This window comes from Saccopteryx leptura, chromosome 4 (genome assembly GCF_036850995.1).
Source record: "Saccopteryx leptura isolate mSacLep1 chromosome 4, mSacLep1_pri_phased_curated, whole genome shotgun sequence".
Classification (NCBI taxonomy): domain Eukaryota; kingdom Metazoa; phylum Chordata; class Mammalia; order Chiroptera; family Emballonuridae; genus Saccopteryx; species Saccopteryx leptura.
Window position 1 is genome coordinate 189,183,468 of NC_089506.1, and position 19,031 is coordinate 189,202,498.

General features: G+C 51.4%; 1 protein-coding gene across 1 annotated transcript; it reads right to left on the reverse strand.

Annotated features, from left to right (window-relative positions):
• Positions 1–1,906: 1,906 nt before the first annotated feature.
• Positions 1,907–18,789, reverse strand: TFR2 (transferrin receptor 2). The gene is made up of 18 exons (XM_066382305.1): positions 18,497–18,789; positions 18,005–18,257; positions 17,717–17,903; positions 10,439–10,579; positions 10,248–10,359; positions 10,042–10,164; positions 9,540–9,656; positions 9,286–9,425; positions 8,752–8,915; positions 7,829–7,948; positions 7,344–7,426; positions 7,199–7,262; positions 7,042–7,109; positions 6,886–6,962; positions 6,708–6,792; positions 6,395–6,622; positions 5,889–6,029; positions 1,907–2,785 (listed from the first exon to the last, which is right to left on the reverse strand). The coding sequence occupies exons 1-18, from the start codon at positions 18,533–18,535 to the stop codon at positions 2,501–2,503; spliced, it is 2,427 nt and encodes an 808-aa protein (XP_066238402.1). The 5' UTR covers positions 18,536–18,789; the 3' UTR covers positions 1,907–2,500.
• Positions 18,790–19,031: the final 242 nt, after the last annotated feature.

Below are 19,031 nucleotides of genomic sequence, written 5' to 3' on the forward strand. Positions count from 1 at the left end.
GTTCGTTTCCTAGGGCTGCCATGGACAGGGTGGCTTAAACAACACAAATGCATTCTTCACAGTTCTGGAGGCTGAAGGTCCAACATCATGGGGTTGGCAAGTTTGGTTTCTCCTGAAGCTTCTCTCCTTGACTTGCAGACAACTGCCTTTTTGCTATGTCCTCCCAGTATTTCCTCGGTGCATGCATATCCCTGCTTTCTCTCTATGTCTCCAGTTTTCTCTTCTTACAAGAGACCAGTCAGATTGGAGTAGGGCCTACATCAATGACCTCATTTTAACTTAATTACCTCTTTAAAGGCCCTGTGCCCAAATACAAATGCATTCTGAGGCCCTGGGGATTAGAGCTTCAACATGGATTTGGATGGTACACAATTCAGCCCTTCACACTCCCCATCTCAAGATCCTCAACTTAATCATATCTGCAAAATCCTTTCTGTTGTGTAAGATAAAATTAATTCAGTTTGAGGGGATTAGGACATGGACCTCTTTGTCCAGACTGTTGTTCTGTCTGCTACTGGGAGCAAGTAGACGAGGTGAAAAATGTATGAGAAGCCACTTTGAAAGATTTGTTCTGAACTGTGTGTCAGGAAAGCAAATAGTAGGGGAGGGTCTAATCCTGGTTCAGTCTCCTGGGATCTCACCAAGTCAGGCTCAGGGGACTAAGGAGGAGGCAGTTCCACCCTAGAACCCAAGCCATGGACTACGAGGCCTTCAAGCCCCACATCCTGAGGAGCTGTGTAACACCTCTCATGCCACACTGCGAGCAAGAGAGGACTAAAGAGCCTGAGAGGCTGGCTCGGGGATTTCTGCAGCTGCCGTGGGAGTGACAGCCAGGGCCACAGCTCTCAAGAGGAAAGGTAAAGTAATACCAGCAATCCTTGTAATGAATTCCCTGCCCTCCTGAAGCTTCCAGCTCATAGAACAGATTGGCCAAAGGGGGCCTTGGCAGAAGAGAAGTCCCAGACCAACCTAATGAATGTTTGACCTCTGCAGTCTCCTATGGCCCCATGCTCAGAAGGGGGTCCTATATTTGGGGTTAATGCCTTGTGTCACTGTCTTGAAATTCTTAAGAATTCTACCTTTGAATTTATGTTTTGAAAGTGCATTTCAGCCCTGGTTGGTTGGCTCAGTGGTAGAGCGTCGGCCTGGCGTGCAGAAGTCCTGGGTTCGATTCCCGGCCAGGGCACACAGGAGAGGTGCCCATCTGCTTCTCCACCCCTCCCCCTCCCCCTCTCCTTCCTCTCTGTCTCTCTCTTCCCCTCCCGCAGCCAAGGCTCCATTGGAGCAAAGATGGCCCGGGCGCTGGGGATGGCTCCTTGGCCTCTGCCCCAGGCGCTAGAGTGGCTCTGGTCGCAACAGAGCGACGCCCCGGAGGGGCAGAGCGTCGCCCCCTGGTGGGCGTGCCGGGTGGATCCCGGTCGGGCGCATGCGGGAGTCTGTCTGTCTCTCCCCATTTCCAGCTTCAGAAAAATACAAAAAAAAAAAAAAAAAAGTGCATTTCAATGAGACAGGGGAGCATGTGCGGGTCCTGCTTCCCCTGGATGGATTCTGGACTGCTAGCTTCTTGCCCCTATCCAGTGACAGCTGCCACCCTCCTTACCCAGGACCTTGGATACAGGGCACAGGGAGGGTCCAGGTCTAGGTCAAGGTCAAGGTCGGGTACATCTGTACCAAGTTGTGGGGCAGAATGCAGAGTGCTTAAGGGGACCTGACCCAGAGTATTTCCCTAAGGGATCTGGACATTAAATAACAAATAAAACAAAACAAAACATCATCACAGGTTGAGCAACTGTGGAAGAAAGAAAATGACTGTTCTTGCTTTTGGGATGAGACCCTGCATTTTCACTTTGCAATCGACCTTACAAAATATGCAGCTGTCCCTGGACCCAGGAGAAGGTACAGAGCCAGTACCAACTTCAGAGTGGCCTTTGGAGAAGGGCCTTCTTTATTTCCTTAGGCACTTCCTTTCCTTATATAACAAAACATCTCAGCATTTTCTCCATGAAGACAGCATTTCCACTTGTATCCTCTCTGGCCCCTTAGATGGCATAAGGGTGAGGAAGCATACAGGTGCTTATAAACAATAGATGCCCAGGTGGTTTATTGAAGTCCAAACCCCAGCCCCTCCTACCACAGGCCATGTGTTAACCATAAGGCACTGTCCCAGCCATCTCTCCCACCAAGAGAGCTGGCTAGGTCCCAGGGCCTAGGAAACCTTCCAGAGTGGTCTCTAGGTGTGGAGGACCCAGCTTCTGAAAGGGAAGAGGCTGTGATTGATGGAGCAGATGCTGCTATCTGATTAGCTGACAGTATGACAATTCCTATTGGAAGGTACTGCTCCTATACTGTAGGGCCAAGGGTGTGTCAGTATTTTACAGTGAGTCCGTAGGGAGACCGGAAGGGCTAATAAAAAATTGGTCAGCAGTGAGAGCTCACCAAGAAATTGCTCAAGTGAGAACAGGAGCTCTCAGCTGGGGGCAAGGGCATGTGACCTCCCCCCTCAGAAGTTGTTATCTATGTTCCAGACGTCTCCGCTGAGTGCATTGGCGGCTCCCTGCAAAGTCCAGGTGAGTAGGGCCAGCTGGCGCCGAAAGCGGCTCTCCTGGAAGCCCAGGCCAGGCGCCAACCTGGAGGAGGCAGCCCCCAGGGCCCCGGAACCGCTGGAGCGCAGCAGCCGCACGTGGTCAAGCAGGGCGCCCAGCGTGTGATCTCCACGGCCCAAGAAGATGTGGCGGAACGGAGAGTCGGCTGGTGACACGTATTGGGACAGGAAGTAGAACTCCACCTGAGCAGAGAGAGGGATCGGGTCAAGGCTGGGACTCTGTCCTTGAGCAAAGGCCTAAACAACATTTCCAAACCAAGACTGGGACAGGTCTGAGATTAATAAATAGGGTTGAGCAGCTTCTTTAAGTCCCACCTCCCTCTGGCTACCCAATCAGGAATGGTCACTCTGTGACATCACCAGTGGCCAGGTAGGATGCATACTTCAGCCGTGTTTTGGGTTGAATCCCTTTCTTTTTATCCCTTGAACCTCCAAGTCTGCATCTAGGCCTCCCCAGCCTTCCCTTCTCACTATTCAGTTCCCTGCCCAGAGCCTTCGAGAGCAATCTTACTTTTCCACACCCCAGTCATTCCGCCTCATCTCTGCCAACGGCCATAGCCCAGAGTCAAAGGTCAAGGGGACAGCCCAGTCCTAATGAAGTGGCTGACTCTGTCCTCACCCTCTGACTTCGATACTGTTTGTTTTTCCTGAGATGGCCTTGCTCCTACCCCAGTTCTTCTCTCGCCTTTCTGCCAGCCTCTCTGGTTTCTTCTGCTTCTACCTGTGGGCAGGCCCAAGGTTCAACCTTTACTTTCTGCTCTTCTTTTTAATTACAATCCAGTGCTTTTCGACCCTGGCTGTACTTCCGAATCACTAGGAGAAAATATTTAAATTACCATTGCCTGGGCACCACCCAGCACAATCAGAATCTCTAAGGATGGTCTCTAACACTCATATCTTTTTAAGGCCTCATTCATTCAAAGAACTCATCCATGCCCTTACCTTCAGTCAGGACCTTGTGGGGACAGTTGACAATTCTACTTGACAAATCAACTACTGGAATTCCACCCTCCAGTCTTTTGGGCCTCCTCACTGGGGCAGGGGACACCTGGATACAGCCTCACACACATGTGGGCACCAACTTCTTCCAATTCCTGACCCTTGCACCCATATTCCCTCACAAGCACCTAATCATCTTCAGGTGCCAGGTGAGTGCAAGTGGGCACAGACTTTGGAGTCAGACTGGTTTCTAATTTCAGCTCTACCACTTACTGAGATCTTGAATACACTACTTAGTCCATCTGAGCTTCGATTTCTGTGCACAATACCAGCAACCTCACAGCATTTGGGGGAGTCCTGAGAAAGTCAAGTCAAGTCCTAGCCCCTGGTAGCCCTCAATAAATGGCAGCTGCTATGACTGTTCTCCTCCTCTTATCTCAACACCCAGTCTGTACATTTTACTTCCAAATGTCTCACATCAGTCCAGTCCTCACACTCCCAGGTGGCATATGCTGTCACCTGCCACCCTCGCCCAGAGCTCAGTCATCACTGACACCATTCTCTCTTTCGGCCCTTTACATTCTGGCCAAATCCTTCCCAAAACTCTCCTTTGCTCACATCACCTCCCTGTCAAACACTTTCCTAATTTCCTAGATGCCCAGACTCTAAAAATTCAAAGTTCTTATCCCGGCATTCAAGACTCCCCATAACTGATCCCTAGCTCACTATTTGGTGCTCCTCTCCCTTCGGCTTCTCCGCAGGGCCGCTGTTCAGGTTCTGCGGGTCCACATACTGCTCACAAGGAGAGTCGGGCCCTCTTTCACTGCCTCACCCTTATTCTGGGGCTCTCCGCTCTGAAAAGTCCTGCTTTTTGCACAAACTCAAGTTCTGCCTGTTGTTCAACACCTATGTCACAGTCTAAAGCAGGGGTCAGCAAACTTTTTCTGCAAAAAGCCAGAAAGCAAATATTTTAGGCTTTTCAGACCATACTATTTTTGTTGCAACTACTCAACTTTGCTGCTGTAGCACAAAAGCAGCCATAGACAATGTGAAAACCAATGAAAATGGCTGTGTTGCAATAAAACTTTATTTACAAAAGCAGAAGGCAGGTCAAAATTGGCCCTGTGGCTAAAGTTTACCAACTTCTAGTCTAGAGCCACAGAGTTCCCTGGGTCTGGCTTAGCCCAGTGTTGCAGATTCTGAAGTTCTGAGTCTTTCCCTCTCCAGCCTGAGTCTGAATCCCTTGGTCCCTTACACATAGATGCTTTTATTACTTGGGCCGGGCGTCTTGTGTTCCTGGAGTCTGGGGCAGCAGGGCGTAAAGCAAGATTTGTGAATAAGAATGAACCATGCCCAATCTCATCTCACCACAGGGTCACATGTCTCAGTGGAGGGCACAAAGGGAAGGGGAGAAGGAAAGATCAGGAAGAAAAGGATACTGAAGAGAGAAGAGAATGAGAGAAACCAGGAGAAAGTAGCAAGTATGAAAGAGTAAGAAGGATGACTTTGTGGACAGAAGAAGGAATGAATAATGCCAAGGGAAACGGGCAGGAACCCAAGCAGGAAAAATGAATAGGGAGAAAGAACATGAAACTGCAGGGGGCAGACATGTTCTCCCCAAACTGTTCGTGCAAACACTCTGGGTACCTGTTCACCCCATAGTGGGTGAGGACAGTCCCGCTTATGATTCTCACCTATAGACCATTTCCCCATTCTCACAGTTCCTACCCATCCATTTTCTGAGACAAAGGGTTGCCAGGTTGAGTTCTTGGGGTGAGGAAATAGAAGGAAGAGGAGAAGTTGTAACTGGAGATGGGGTGAGGATTGCAAAGTATTAAAGCTAAGCAGGAGGGACTGGCTAGGGGATAAGATCTAGTATAACTTTCAGAGGACACCTCCTCCAAACAGACTTTCTGGGTTTCTGTCATCTCATTGCCAGAAGGAAGCGCACTCTCCACACTCTGAATTTCTTAAGCCTTTTGTACCTTCAAGGTCATAACCCTGTGCCTCTTGTACTGTGGACCATTGTGGACATGCTTCTTCTCTCCTGGGGTGGAGGGGGGGGGCAGTGCGGGACTCGGTGTGTTGAGTGAGGGTTTAAGGGGGAAAGTCCCAGTCTTGTCATCGCTGGCCAGGCGACTGTAGCCAAAGGACTGACCCTCCCTGCCCGTTTCAACACTTTGTGGGGCCTGCCTCAAGGGTCCTTCTAGCCAGGCCTGTGAGCAATGTGTGCCTTGAATGGGAAGTGCCCTGAGGACAGGGATCAAAGGAAGGAAGAGAGAGGGGCAAGGAGCCCACCCACTGAGGAGCTAAGCAAATAGAGGAAGAGTCACACGACGGGGCTCACCCGCATGATGCGCACGTTGTACATGCGCGTCAGCCTCTCGTCACTCTCCTCTGAGCTATAGATCTCCTTCCGCAGCTTCTCCGCAGCTCGGATGTAGTCCCCCCGCGCGGAGTACACCCACTGGAGCGTCAGCCCGCGGGCCTGAGGGCGGAGGTGCGGGCTGGGGCCAGTAGCAGGGGCCAGGACCGGGCCTAGGATGGAGGTCAAGGGGCTGGGGGATGGGCTGGGACGGCAGGAGTGGGAGGTATAGGGGGACAGAATGCTGGGGCGTAATGGAGGGAGAGGGAAGACCCATGTGGTGGTGGGGGGGGGGGAGTGGCAAATCCTGGGGCTTGGGAAGGGCTTAGGTGACTGGAGCAGGAGTAAAGGGGCCAAGTTGCCAGAGGGCACCTAGACCCAGAGGAGGGTGGGGAAGGAGGGACAAAACCCCCTGGCCTAGGCAGCACTTTAAGGGGATATAGTGCCCCCCAAACCCAGAAGCCATGGGTAGGATGGGCATCTTGGACCTTGAGGTCCCCAGAGAACTCGTTGAGGCTGCCGATGTGCCCGAGAACCACGTCCCCGTAGCGGGCGAAGTCGAGGGGAAGCAGGTGATCGTGACTGAGCCGGATGAGGAGCTGCCCTGCGAGCTGGGCCACAGCCTGGGCCACAGCCGGCAGCCGGCCCCGCAGGACCTTGTGCAGGTTCTCATATGTGTCCTCCTTGGTGTTCAGGAACGGGTACCCCTGGCCATCCTGCGGGGACAGGGGATGCTGACACAGGGTGTGGTGCAGACAGGTTAAGGGGCTGCTGCTCTTGGGTAGAGCCAGGGAGTCTCACCTCCACGAAGGAGAACTCCACGGCAGGAACCCCGGCAAAGGCAGTGAAGGAATAGGCACTACTGTCCATGGGCAGTTGCTGGATCCTGGGGTTGGGGGGCAAGTTAGAGAGCTCTGTGGGTTCAGGTTCCTCCCATACCAGCCCCAGCTTTCCTCTGTGCCACCTTGCCGTAACTTACACCTCTGCATCCCAGCTGTGATTGTTGAATGCCACCTGCTCATAAAGAGACTGCCCGCTGTGGTTAGGAGAGTCCACCTGGGGCAGGTGTGGGGCATGGTCAGGCTCTAGCCACCCCCTGCCCTCCAGCCAGCTTCCCTCCATTCCCTGCTCCTGCCTGCTTCAGTATGTTCCTGATGAGGCTGATCAGAAGGGGGCTGGTCTTGGCGTGGAACTTGTCATCTCCTGTAGAGCAGGAGGCCAGGCTCAGGGCTTGGTGCCAAGGGCAGGGGTGCATCTGAGAGGGGCCAGATGGTGGCATTGCCCCTACTCACCCAGCACAGCGTTGTCCAGGCTCACGTAGACCACAGCTTTGAGATGCAGCAGGCTGAGGTAGCCCTGTGGGCGGGACGTATGGAGTATGAAGTCCCTCCCCATTTCTCCCCACTGCCTGGCTACATGTCCAGGACCCCACATTACCTCCAGCCACTCTGTGGAGCCCACACTCCCAAAGTCACCTCCATCCCAGCTGATAAAGAGAAGACTTCTTCGAGGTCGGAAGCCTGGGGACAGAGGGAGAAGGGAGGACAGGCTCAACTGGGAGCAAAGGCCTTCTCTTTGTCTTCCTCTGTCCCCTGGGGGGGGGGGTGTCTCTCTCCTTCCTTCCCATCAAGGCCCCAGCCCAGCCTGTCTCATCTGGGTCTGCCCTGACTCAACTCTTAACAGCAATATGGAATCTCCTGTTTAATCTACACTCAGTCCCTGGACTGTTACTTCTTTCATGTTTAGATGAGGAAATGGAGATGCAGTTACTTGCCCCGGACCATGCAGGACATGAATGGCCAGCTCTGGAGCCCAGGTGTGAATGGCCACCCTCCGGCCTATGCTACTAACTGCGTCTCTGCCCCAACCTGACTCGGGCCACAGCCCTGGCTGCCCATCCCAGGCCCGGGCCCTGACCTTACCATTGCTCACCATGGAGGAAAAGGTCCGCACCAGCTCCAGCAGGATGGCGGTCCCCACAGCAGACTTGGCTGCTCCAGGGCCCCAGGCATCCCTCTGGGCCCCGATGACAACATAGTGATCTGGGGAAAGGGATATTTGGTGTCTGCCTCACACACTAGCAGTACCCAGAAGCTTCTTTACTCACAAGCCCTCACCACCATTTCTTTAGGTCCCCAGCTAGTCTGTTGCAGCCCCTCACATCTCTACAATCCTGCTCTCGCTAAAGAGAGTGCCCCTCCTCCCTTTGGCCCTGCCTGGATGGCCTGCTCCTTCAGTGGGTGGCTGGGATCATACTTGACTCCATTACTTCCCAGGTCAGCCATACCCTGCTTTACGCCAGGTTTCCCCCTTTTTAAATCTCTCTACCCCTTCTCCAACACCGGCATCCTCATCTGAGCTTCATTGCAGGCCTCCCTGTGCCACTTACTCAGTGCTTATAGACACCACTCCTCTTCCCAAGTTGCACTTGTGACCTCACTCTTCTCCTCAAGAACCCACTTTGATTCCCCACTGCTATCCACATCTAGTTATTCTTGAAAGGCTCATCTACCCAATCTGACCTCCCTTTCATGCTATAATATCACCCAATTTATGCTTGTTCACCTCCAGTGCTAGACAACTTACTACTGTGCAAAATGGCCCATTCTGTCTCTAGACATGTTGGACCTTGAAGTCTCAATACTGTACCCTGTGGTCCCAGTCCAGCTCCAACTTGCCAGACTCCCTCCCTGCTAACTTTTGCCACACCCTCCACTTCAGCCAAAGCCACCTCCCTCCTCTGGACACCACTCTGACCCACTTTCCTGGGCCTCCTGCTCCAGCCCCACCCCTGGTCAGGGTTCATAACCAGCTTGCCTCCTGCAGGATGGGCAAGCAAGCACACCTGGCTCTGATCGGCCCTCGATGCAGCCGAAGATGTTGCTGATGGGGGTGGAAGCCCTGTAATTGTTGATGCCTAGGTGCAGGCCTGGCCCAGGGCCCAGGCGATACAGGGAGACTGGGAGCTGCCCCTGCCAGTCTTGTGGGGCCACAGGACCTTCGAGCTTCCTGGAGAGGGTGGAACAGAAAGGTCTGGGAGCAGCAGAGAGGCTTAGGCTGTAGAAGAGCCCAAAGCCCACTCTTCACTCTTTCTGTCCCTCCCATCCTCTGGCTTCTGCCCTTTGCCTCTGCCCCCGGCCTGAGGGGCAGTGCAGCCAGAGTTGCCTCGGACGGTTATGCAGGCTGTTTTCTGCTCAGGGGTGCCCAATGCAGCTGGCTGTGATATCCAGCAGGAGCTCCATTCACCAAATGGTGGGCCTTGGCTGGAGGCTGTGCCCTCTTAGGAGAGCCATCTTTTTCTATTTCACCCAAAGACACTATGGGCGAGCTGCAGGCTACCTCACCCCGCCTCCTTTTCTGGTCCCCACACGCCCCTCACCGCAGCAGGAGAGAGGCAATGTCTGCACTGATGGGCTGGGCTGGTATGCTTGGAAGGCCCGAGGACTGGACTGGAGGGAACTGGGTTTGATTGAAGGAAGGGAAGCCAGGCGTGTAGGGGTCCCCAGTTCCCAGGTGCACCTGTGGGGTGAGGGGGTGCCCACTCTGAAACTGTGGCATGCCAACCTCATCCCAGGCCAAAAGGTGCAGCCCTGGGACCTAGGAAAACACTGCTAGTTTCCCTCCTAGACTTACATGTCCATAGACAGCCCGGTCACTGGACAGGCCTGGCTTGTGTGGGTCCTGGGAGAAGTCGGCTGAGTCCGGATATATGAGCACTCCTCTGGCTCCAAAGTCCTGGGCACTGGCCACCTGGGGAAGGGAGGGGCTAAACGACTCTCCCGGAGAAAACAGATTTTTAAGGGCAGTAAAAGCAAGTTAAAGTGAAATGACATGGCCTTTGATCTGCAATTGTAGATCCACAGAGAGGCTGTGGGCACCACCTGGCCCTCATCCCCACGCCCTCCCACAGTGCCTTGGCAGCCTCAGACCCCACAGTATCCCATATTCCCTTGTGTTTCTGTTCCCCATTTCAAAATTCCTGATTTTGTTCCTGGCCAACATTTTCTTACAACCCACTTGGTTCATCCTTTCTGGCAGTCTCCTAGACGCTTCCAATCCGGAGGTTTCCCAGCCCGCACCCTCCCCAATGTGGTCCATCCTCCCCCATCCTCCGCCCCTACCCAGGGACCCTCACCTTCTGGGCAAAGCTGATCACCCCCAAGCGCACCAGCAGGAGGCGCCCCGCCGGCTCCACACCCCGGGCCCGCAGGTGCTGCAGGTCCTCCGGTCGCCCATAGTGGGCGTACACCAGACGTCCCTGGGGATGGAGAGGGCTGTCAGGCGTGCTCACAGCATTCCTCCTCAGCTGAAAGGGAAAGGGGAGTGACAGGAGACGCTCACCGTGGTGTTGCCCGTTGCGCTGTAGGGACAGTAGACATCTGGGTCCTCCAGCGGTAGCTGCTCCCCGGGCCTCCCGGTCTCATCGACCCAGTGCAGGGTGTTGGGGTGAGCCCTGAGAAATGGGAATGGTTAGCGTCCCTTACCCGCCGCGCCCACACCTGCGCAGCGCCCCTGGACCTCCTCGCACTCACCGATCTGGGAACTGCAGCCCCACGTAGTGCGTGTCTGTCCACACGTGGTCCAGCTTCTGGCGCAGGAGCGCAGCGCGGATGTCCTGAGCCAGGGAAGCCATCCCGGCCGAGCCGGCAACCCTTTCCCGAAGGCTGGTTTGCCTGAGTGGGAGAGAAGTGGTGATTCGAGCATGGGAGGGGAGAGGGGCCCAGATTTCTGGGCGCCTGGAGGAGGCATAAGAAGGATGCCAGAAAAGTGGGGTGGCCCTGGGTCCCGGATCAGTGAGGGACTGGCTACTAAGACTGACCCTGACCTGCCATCACCATCCATTTTATCACTACTATGGCTATATGACCCAGCGTCTCCAGGGCTTTCTTACGCTTAAAACATTAGCTGCCCATAGCTAGGGGTCCTGTCTACCATTCTTTAGGTTCTTCTTTGATCAGGCCAAACTCCAATCTAATGCTCCCTTCACACGTACGCACTCCGTCCTGTGCTTTGCCCCAGGCATGAAATCACTTTTCTTCCAAAGGGCTAACTGGGCAGGCAGGACCTTCCATTTGCCCCATCCTCCACTTGCGCTTCATGGAGACACCTTACACCAAATTTCCCAGGAAAATTGTGGAGTCGCTTATCTCACTGGAGACCTCACCCTCTTTTCTTCCATAGTCACCACCTATCTAGGAAACCTACTGTCACCTGAACTCTTCCTGTTCTTCCATCTCACCTCTGCCACAGTCCCCCTTCCATGGCCTCCCTGTTGACTGGCTCTGCCTGTGCCCTCTCCATCGCAAACACACTCCTCCCTCTTCAGCATCACGACTGAGTACCCCTTCTCTCCTTTGCCTTGGCAGAAACACTGCTCTCCCTTGAGGAGCCAGGTCTCCTGTATGACTCCTGGAAGTGGCCCAGGCTTATACACCACCTGGGCTTGGAGTGGAGGCATGCTCCTGGCTCCACTGTTCACATTTCTGCCCACTTCTCTTCTGGTAAAACTCTTTCCTTTGAAGCCTGAGCCTTCCAACTCTCCCATCCTCCATCCCTCCTTACTACTGTTGTCTTCTAGCCCAGAGATTTTCAACCAGTGTGACGTGGCAGGCACACTGATGTGCCGCAAGAATTTTTAAAACATGCAAAACCTCACTCTTTAGTCAGGGGCACTAAATAGTCCCTTTTCCCTTAGATTGTCAAATACATAAATGACAACAGCCAACACAACAATAACTGTCTGGTGTGAATGAATCAAAATTTACTTTTTTTTTTCTTGTTAGATTGATAAAAAATATATATATTGAAAAAAAAAGGTTGAAAATCACAGTTCTAGCCAATCAGTCCCTTGCCCATTTTTATTGAGGACTTTAGCATCTGGCTTATTTTCCTCTTCATGCCATGATCCACTAAGCTTCTGTACTGCTTGAAAATCCACGTGGATGTGCACCTTAGTCTCAGCCACCGCCCTCTCAGCTCTCATGAGGACTATCACAATCCGTGGTCACAGTGGCTTTCTCAGTGCCATTCCTGCTTCCCTCCACCACCCAATCTAGTCCCCACCAGAGCTCAACTCTGTTTGAAGCTGGACCTATTTACCCGTACCTAAGAAAGAAAAGTGGACACACTGGATTCCTGCACAGCAGTAAGGAACAGTAAATCACATATATACACTGAATATAATAGACCTTGAAAGCACTGTGGGTTAAAAAAAAAGTTTATGAAAATTAAAAGCATACACTAGAGCCTGACCAGGTGGTGGCGCAGTGGATAGAGCGTCGGACTGGGATGCGGTAGGACCCAGGTTCGAGACCCCGAGGTCGCCAGCTTGAACGCGGGCTCATCTGGCTTGAGCAAAGAGCTCACCAGCTTGGACCCAAGGTCGCTGGCTCCAGCAGGGGGTTACTCGGTCTGCTGAAGGCCCATGGTCAAGGCATATGTGAGAAAGCAATCAATGAACAACTAAGAAGTCACAACTCGCAACGAGAAACTGATGATTGATGCTTCTCATCTCTCTTCGTTCCTGTCTGTCTGTCCCTGTCTATCTCTGCCTCTGTAAAAAAAAAAAAAAAAAAAAAAAAAAAAAAAAAAGCATACACTAGAGATGGCTATATCTGAATAGTAAGTCTTGGAGTGATATGTATATATTTTTACTTTTTTCTTTGTATTTTCCCATGTCGCTTAAATTTTTAAATAATGAACATCTAAGCTGACCGGTGATGATGCAGTGGATAGAGGGTTGACCTGGGATGCTGAGGTCTCAGGTTTGAAACTCCCAGGTTGCTGGCATGAGTGCAGGATCATCGACATGACCCCAAGGTTGCTGGTTGGGCCCAAAGGTCATTGGCTTAAGCAAGGGATCACTGGATCAGCTTGAGCCCCCTGGTCAAGGCATGTATGAGAAGCAATCAATGAACAACTGAAGTGCCACAACTACAAGTTGATACTTCTCATCTTTCTCCCTTCCTGTCTGTCTTTCTCTCTCTCTCTCTCCCTAAAATAATTATAATAATAATGAACATCTAGCATTTTACACAAACATTGTTTTGAAAAAAATATACATATGCACATAAAACATGACATACATAAAAAAGCCACATGCGTATTTAAAGGCACATGTCAAACACATTAGATGAGATACTTATGGGGCTGGGGGCTCAGGGATAGGGAAGGAAAATTAAATAAGAAAGCTCTTTCATTTTCATTGACCAATAATGACACTGTACTATGGTCTCAGAGGTATGATCAATTCTATTCTTTATACCTGACCTTAAAAACAATCCCTGGGTCGCCCGACCAGGCGGTGGTGCAGTGGATAGAGCAACAGACTGGGATGTGGAGGACCCAGGTTCGAGACCCCGAGGTTGCCAGCTTGAGTGCAGGTTCATCTGGTTTGAGCAAGGCTCACCAGCTTGAGCCCAAGGTTGCTGGCTCGAGCAAGGGGTTACTTGGTCTGCTGTAGCCCCCCAGTCAAGGCACATATGAGAAAGCAATCAATGAACAACTAGAGAGCTGCAACGAGGGGCTGATGTTTCTCATCTCTCTCCCTTCCTGTCTGTCCCTATCTGCCCCTCTCTCTGTCTCTGCCACAAAAAATAATAATAATAAAATAAAATATGTGATAGTGATATTAAAAGAAACCCCCCAAAAAATCCCTGGGCCCTGGCTGGTTTGCTCAGTGGATAGGGCACACATGAGAAGTGACCGTTCTGCTTCTCTGCCCCTCTCTCCCCCTTCTCTCTCTCTTCCCCTCTCACAACTAGTGGCTCAATTGGTTCAAGCATCAGCCCAGGGTGCTGAGGATAGCTTGGTTGATTTGAGCATCGGCCCCAGGGTGTATCCTGGTCAGGGTGCATGCAGGAGTCTGTCTCACTATATCCCCTCCTCTTACTTAAAAAAAAATACCTCACCCCAAATCTGATTGTGATACTCTACTGTTTGAAAAACTGTTTAATTTTATTCCTCTTAGAATAAAATCCAAAGAAGTTCATATGGCTAGTAAGGCCCTTTGTGCCTGAGCCAAATCCACCTCAACAGCCACATGGACTTTTTTTACTTTCTCCAAAAGGCCACTGTCTTCTTAAATTTTTTTTTTAATTCATTTTAGAGAGGAGAGAGAGAGAGGGGGAGAGAGAGAGACAGGAGAGAGAGACAGGGAGAGAGAAGGGGGGAGGAGCTGGAAGCATCAACTCCCATATGTGCCTTGACCAGGCAAGCCCAGGGTTTCGAACCGGCGACCTCAGCATTTCAGGTCGACGCTTTATCCACTGCGCCACCACAGGTCAGGCCCACCGTCTTCTTGACTCAGACCCTTTGCATGTGCTGTTCTTTGGCCTAAAATGCTTTTCACCTTTTTTCTGCCTGGTGACTAACTCATCCCTCAGGTCTCAACTTGTTACTTCTTCAAAGAAGTCTTCCCTGACCCCCAGTCTAAATCAGGATCCCTGGATTATAGTCATTCCTCATGTTCTTTACTTTTCCTTCAAAGCCATGATCCTGATAATAATTGTGCTGTCATGAATGAGATTATTATTTTAGTACTGATTTTTTTTTTTAACTTTAGAACTGATTTTCTCCAACACACTGTAAGTTCCATGAGGGCAAGATCCAAACTGTTCTTTTTTTTTTTTTTCTAATTCAGTGAGAGGAGGGGAGGCAGAGATAAACTCCTGCATGCTCCCTGACCAGGATTCACCCAACAAGCCCAGTAGGGGGTGATGCTCTGCCCATCTGGAGAATTGCTCTATTGTTCAGCAACCAAGCTCTTCTTAGCACCTGAGGTGGAGGCCATGGAGCCATCCTCAGTGCCCAGGGCCAACTCACTCCAATCGAGCCATGGCTGCAGGAAGGAGAGAGAGAGAGAAAAGCGAGAATGAAAAAGGTTGGTAAACAGATGGGTGTTTCTCTTGTGTGCCCTGACAGGGAATCAAACCCGGGATATCCACACACCAGGTTGATGCTCTACTGCTGAACCAACCGGCCAGGGCCCAGACTGTTCTGTTCTCTGCTATATCACCTCCAGCTACTTATCCCAGCACCTGCCATATCGTAGGTACTCAAAATATTTGTTGGATAAATGAACAAATGACCTCATCAATGTCACTTCCAGTCCAACCGACTTCTTTGGCCATACCCTGGATCTTGTCATTATCCAGAATTCCATCTCCAGAATATTTATTCATTGAGGATTCACCTACTAAGTACCTGGCATTGTTGTAGGTGCTGGAGACTTGAAGATAAACAGGACACAGTTTATTAAATAAATCTTAAAAGCTCCAGAAAAGTACTCTCTCTGACGAGAGCTTTCCAGATTCCAGTTTACTCCCTTACCCGCACTATACCTGCTCTTCAACAGCACTGAACACTCCAGACTGTCTAGTTTCTCCAATCCTATCATCAGCTTCTGGTTTCCTTCCCTTCCCCATCCAACCTACAGTCACTTCATTGCTTGCTACCCGCTTGCCTCCCTGCCCTTTGATAGCATCCACAGCATGACACCCCACCTCTAGAGCTGTCAAACCATCTACTTTCTCAGCCTGTATCTAGACTTCCAAGTGTTGTTCAAGAAGATTTTTTTAAAAATGCTGCATGTTGTTGAGGCCAGAGATTTTAAGGTTTTTTAGCAAGGCAGGTTCAGTGATATCAAGATTGATCAAGTTTAGTGCTGCTCTCATGAAGAAAAGGAAATGTGTTAATACAAATTACTACATAAATATAATAAGAACAATTAGGTGATTATCTCAGTACATTCTAAAAATATATTGGGAAAAACTTCCATAATGTCCTCTAAAAGGAAACCTTTTTTTTAAGTGAGAGGAGGGGAAACTGAGAGACAGACTCCCGTATGCGCCCCGATTGGGGTCCACCTGGTAACCCCATCTGGGGCCAATGCTTGAGTACTGAGAATTGAGCTTTTAGTGCCTGAGGCTGACCTGCTCGGTCCAAGTGAGCTATCTTCAGAGCCTGGGCCGATGCTTGAACCTCGAATCACTGGCTGTGGGAGGGGAAGAGGGAGAGAAGGGGGACAGAGAGGGGGAGAGACGAAGATGGTTGCTTCTCCTGTTTGCCCTGACTGGGAATCAAATCTGGGATGTCCATACGCTGGGCCCATACTCCATCCCCGAGCTACTGGCCAAGGCAGAAGGAAACTTTCTTAATTTTCTTTTAAAAAGCTTTCTAATCTGACCAGTGGTGGTGCAGCAGATAGAGCATCTACCTGGGATGCTTTAGTCCCAGGTTCGAAACCCTGAGGTTGCCAGCTTGAGTGCAGGCTCATTCGGCTTGAGTGTGGGATCCCCATCCTAAGCACAGGATCACCAGCTTAAGCATGAGATCATAGACATGACCTCATGATCACTGGCTTGAGCCCAAGGTCACTGGCTTGGCTGGAGCTCCCCAGTTAAAGCACGTATGAGAAGCAATCAATGAACAACTAAAGTGCCGCAACTATGAGTTGATGTTTTTCATACTTCTCTCTTCCTGTCTGTCTGTATCTCTTGCTAAAAGTTAAAGATAGAAAGCCATCCCTTTCTCTTCCTGTCTCTCTTGCTAAAAAATAAATAAATAAATAAAAATAGCCTGACCAGGCAGTGGTGTAGTGAATAGAGAATCAGACTAGGACACGGAGGACCCAGGTTCAAAACCCCAAGGTCGTCAGCTTGAGGGCAGTCTCACCAGCTTGAGCATAGGGTTGCTGGCTTGAGCATGAAACCATAGTCATGACCCCATGATCGCTGGCTTGAGCCTAAAGGTCACTGGCTTGAAGCCAAGGTTGCTGGCTTGAGCAAGGGGTCACTCACTCTGTTGTAGCCCACAGGTCAAGGCACATATGAGAAAGCAATCAATGAACAACTAAGGAGCCACAACAAAAAATTGATGCATCAAACTTCTCTCCCTTCCTGTCTGTCTGTTCCTATCTGTCTCTCTTTCTGTCTCTCTCTCTGTTTCTGTCACAATTAAGTAAGTAAATAGAAAGCATTCCAGAGTCTTCAGCAAAGTTTACACTCAATGACCAAGTATTATAAAAACATTCCTATGCAAGTCAGGAAAAAGGTAAGGATAACTATTGTCACCATGCTTAAACTCATGTCCTCTCCAATGCAATAAGAAATAAAAGAAAAATAAAAGGTGTCAGCATTGGAAAAAAAAGCTATGTGTCTCTATGTATAGCTTAAATGATCTTGTACTTAGAAAACCCAGGGAAGACACTGAAAAACTAACTATTCCTGAGGGCTCTTGGTAGCTTGACTTGCTCTGTGGACCAACCTAGCAGCTCCTCCTCAGCAGGGAAATGTGACTTCAGCAGGACAGCAGAGGTCTGCTGTGCTATGCTGTAGGCCTGCACATTGAGTCTATGACAACTGTCATAATGCAGATGGGGGGATGGTCTGGTCCCACAAATGCATTCCCTTGCTTGTTTTTCTGACTCCCTAAAACACCCCTCCTCAGAGCTCTCCAGGGCTCCCTGATGTCACAAGTCTAAATCCAAGTTCCTTGGAGTGGCATTCAAGATTTTGGGGGGTCTGTCCCACCCTATATCTGGACCCCTCTGTTCTTATTCAGACAGTCAACTCCAGAATCTCCCAAATGTGCCACCCTCAGAACATGAGCCCTCTGCAGGTTCATTAGGGGACGGCCTTTCCTCCTTTCAGTTCCAATGCCTGTCATCCTTCCCAGGACCACTGAAAAGGGAGGCAAGGGAAGCAGGTGGGAAGACTCAGAAGGGAGACTGACCCCAGGGCCCTGGAACAGGAGGAAAAGATGTGGAGTCTGAGAGGATGAGGGTTTCGGAGGGCCAGGATGATCCTTACCTGATGGTGTTCTCCAGGCTCCCCTCTCCCAGGTGCCGCAGGAACATGGCCTGGAGGTCGCTCCAGTACAGTGTGCCTTGGTGGGAGTCCGGTTCCAGTTCATAGTTCACTTCATCACTGACCACCAACACATCATTTCCACATGCCTGGCAGGACCCTCGGAAGGCCACATAGCCCAGAAGGAAGGCTAGCGAGTGGCAAGATGGATATTCTCCTTGTGCCCTACTCTGGACCCCAGAAATCTCCCCCAGCCCAGGCCCTTCATTGTGGGGGCAGAATGACTCTCACCCCCAGTGAAGATCAGAAGGGCTGTCAGAACCATGTAGGGGGCGGCCCTTCGTCCTACTGCTGCCCAGAGTCCGAAGTTTTGGTGCCCTGCTTGAGAGCCCAAGGACTCAGGGCCCCTCAGCTCCATGGAACAGAAGTGGGCTGGTGGCTCGGCCACCTCCTCCCCGTCTTCCTCTTCTTCCTCTGGGCACCCTTGCCGAGTGCCTTCCACACGCTTGTAGATGGTCTGAGAGGGTTGTGGGGACAACCTTTTCTATGGAGTGGGCATGAGATTGGGGAAAGAGGTGTGGGGGGTGGGGAGGAACTTGGCAATAACAGGGTCAGTGACTTTGGGGTGCCAAATGAGCACAAGGCAAGAAAGAAGGTCCTGAGAGGCAGGCTGGAAGGGAAAGGTTGAGTGACGAAGAGGAGGGACCAGCCTTGGGGTTTAGGAGGGGGCTGAAGGACCTAGAGAGGAGGCCTAAGGTGTCCCCCAACCCCACTCCGTCTTACCGCTCCCTGGAGTAGACCCCAAAGCCGCTCCATGCTCATGACCCCTCCTGAATCCTGCAGGCTGCCCCCACCCCCAATGACAAACCGTTTGTGGGAGCCCTGTGAGGGCCCCTTATCAGCCCTGGCAGGCAGCCTGAGCTCTGGTGTTTCTTGCCCTCCCCCCAAGGGTGGGGGCGCAGCCCTGGCCTCAGTCCAGCCTTCTAAACATAGCCCCTTAGCCCACGCAAGAGGAGGAGGGGTTGTACCCTCCTCTGCCAATCCTTCTGCAGTCCAACCCCTGTCCTTCCTTGCAAAACAATCAATTTTTGACTCTGAGGCGGACTTTGGCCTCCTGGTTCCCATCAGGAGTGGGGGAGGAGTACTGATGGCTGGGGAGGGCAGAGATATGGATATCCCCACCTCTGTCCTGCTTCACCCCTCCCAGTGTCCTGGGGACCACTTCCTTGCTCCCCATCTTGAAAATCTCTGCCCCTCTTCATTTGGCTTGCAGGCTCAATGCCCAGTCCTGCATCACATTAGTTGCCGTCTCTGCATG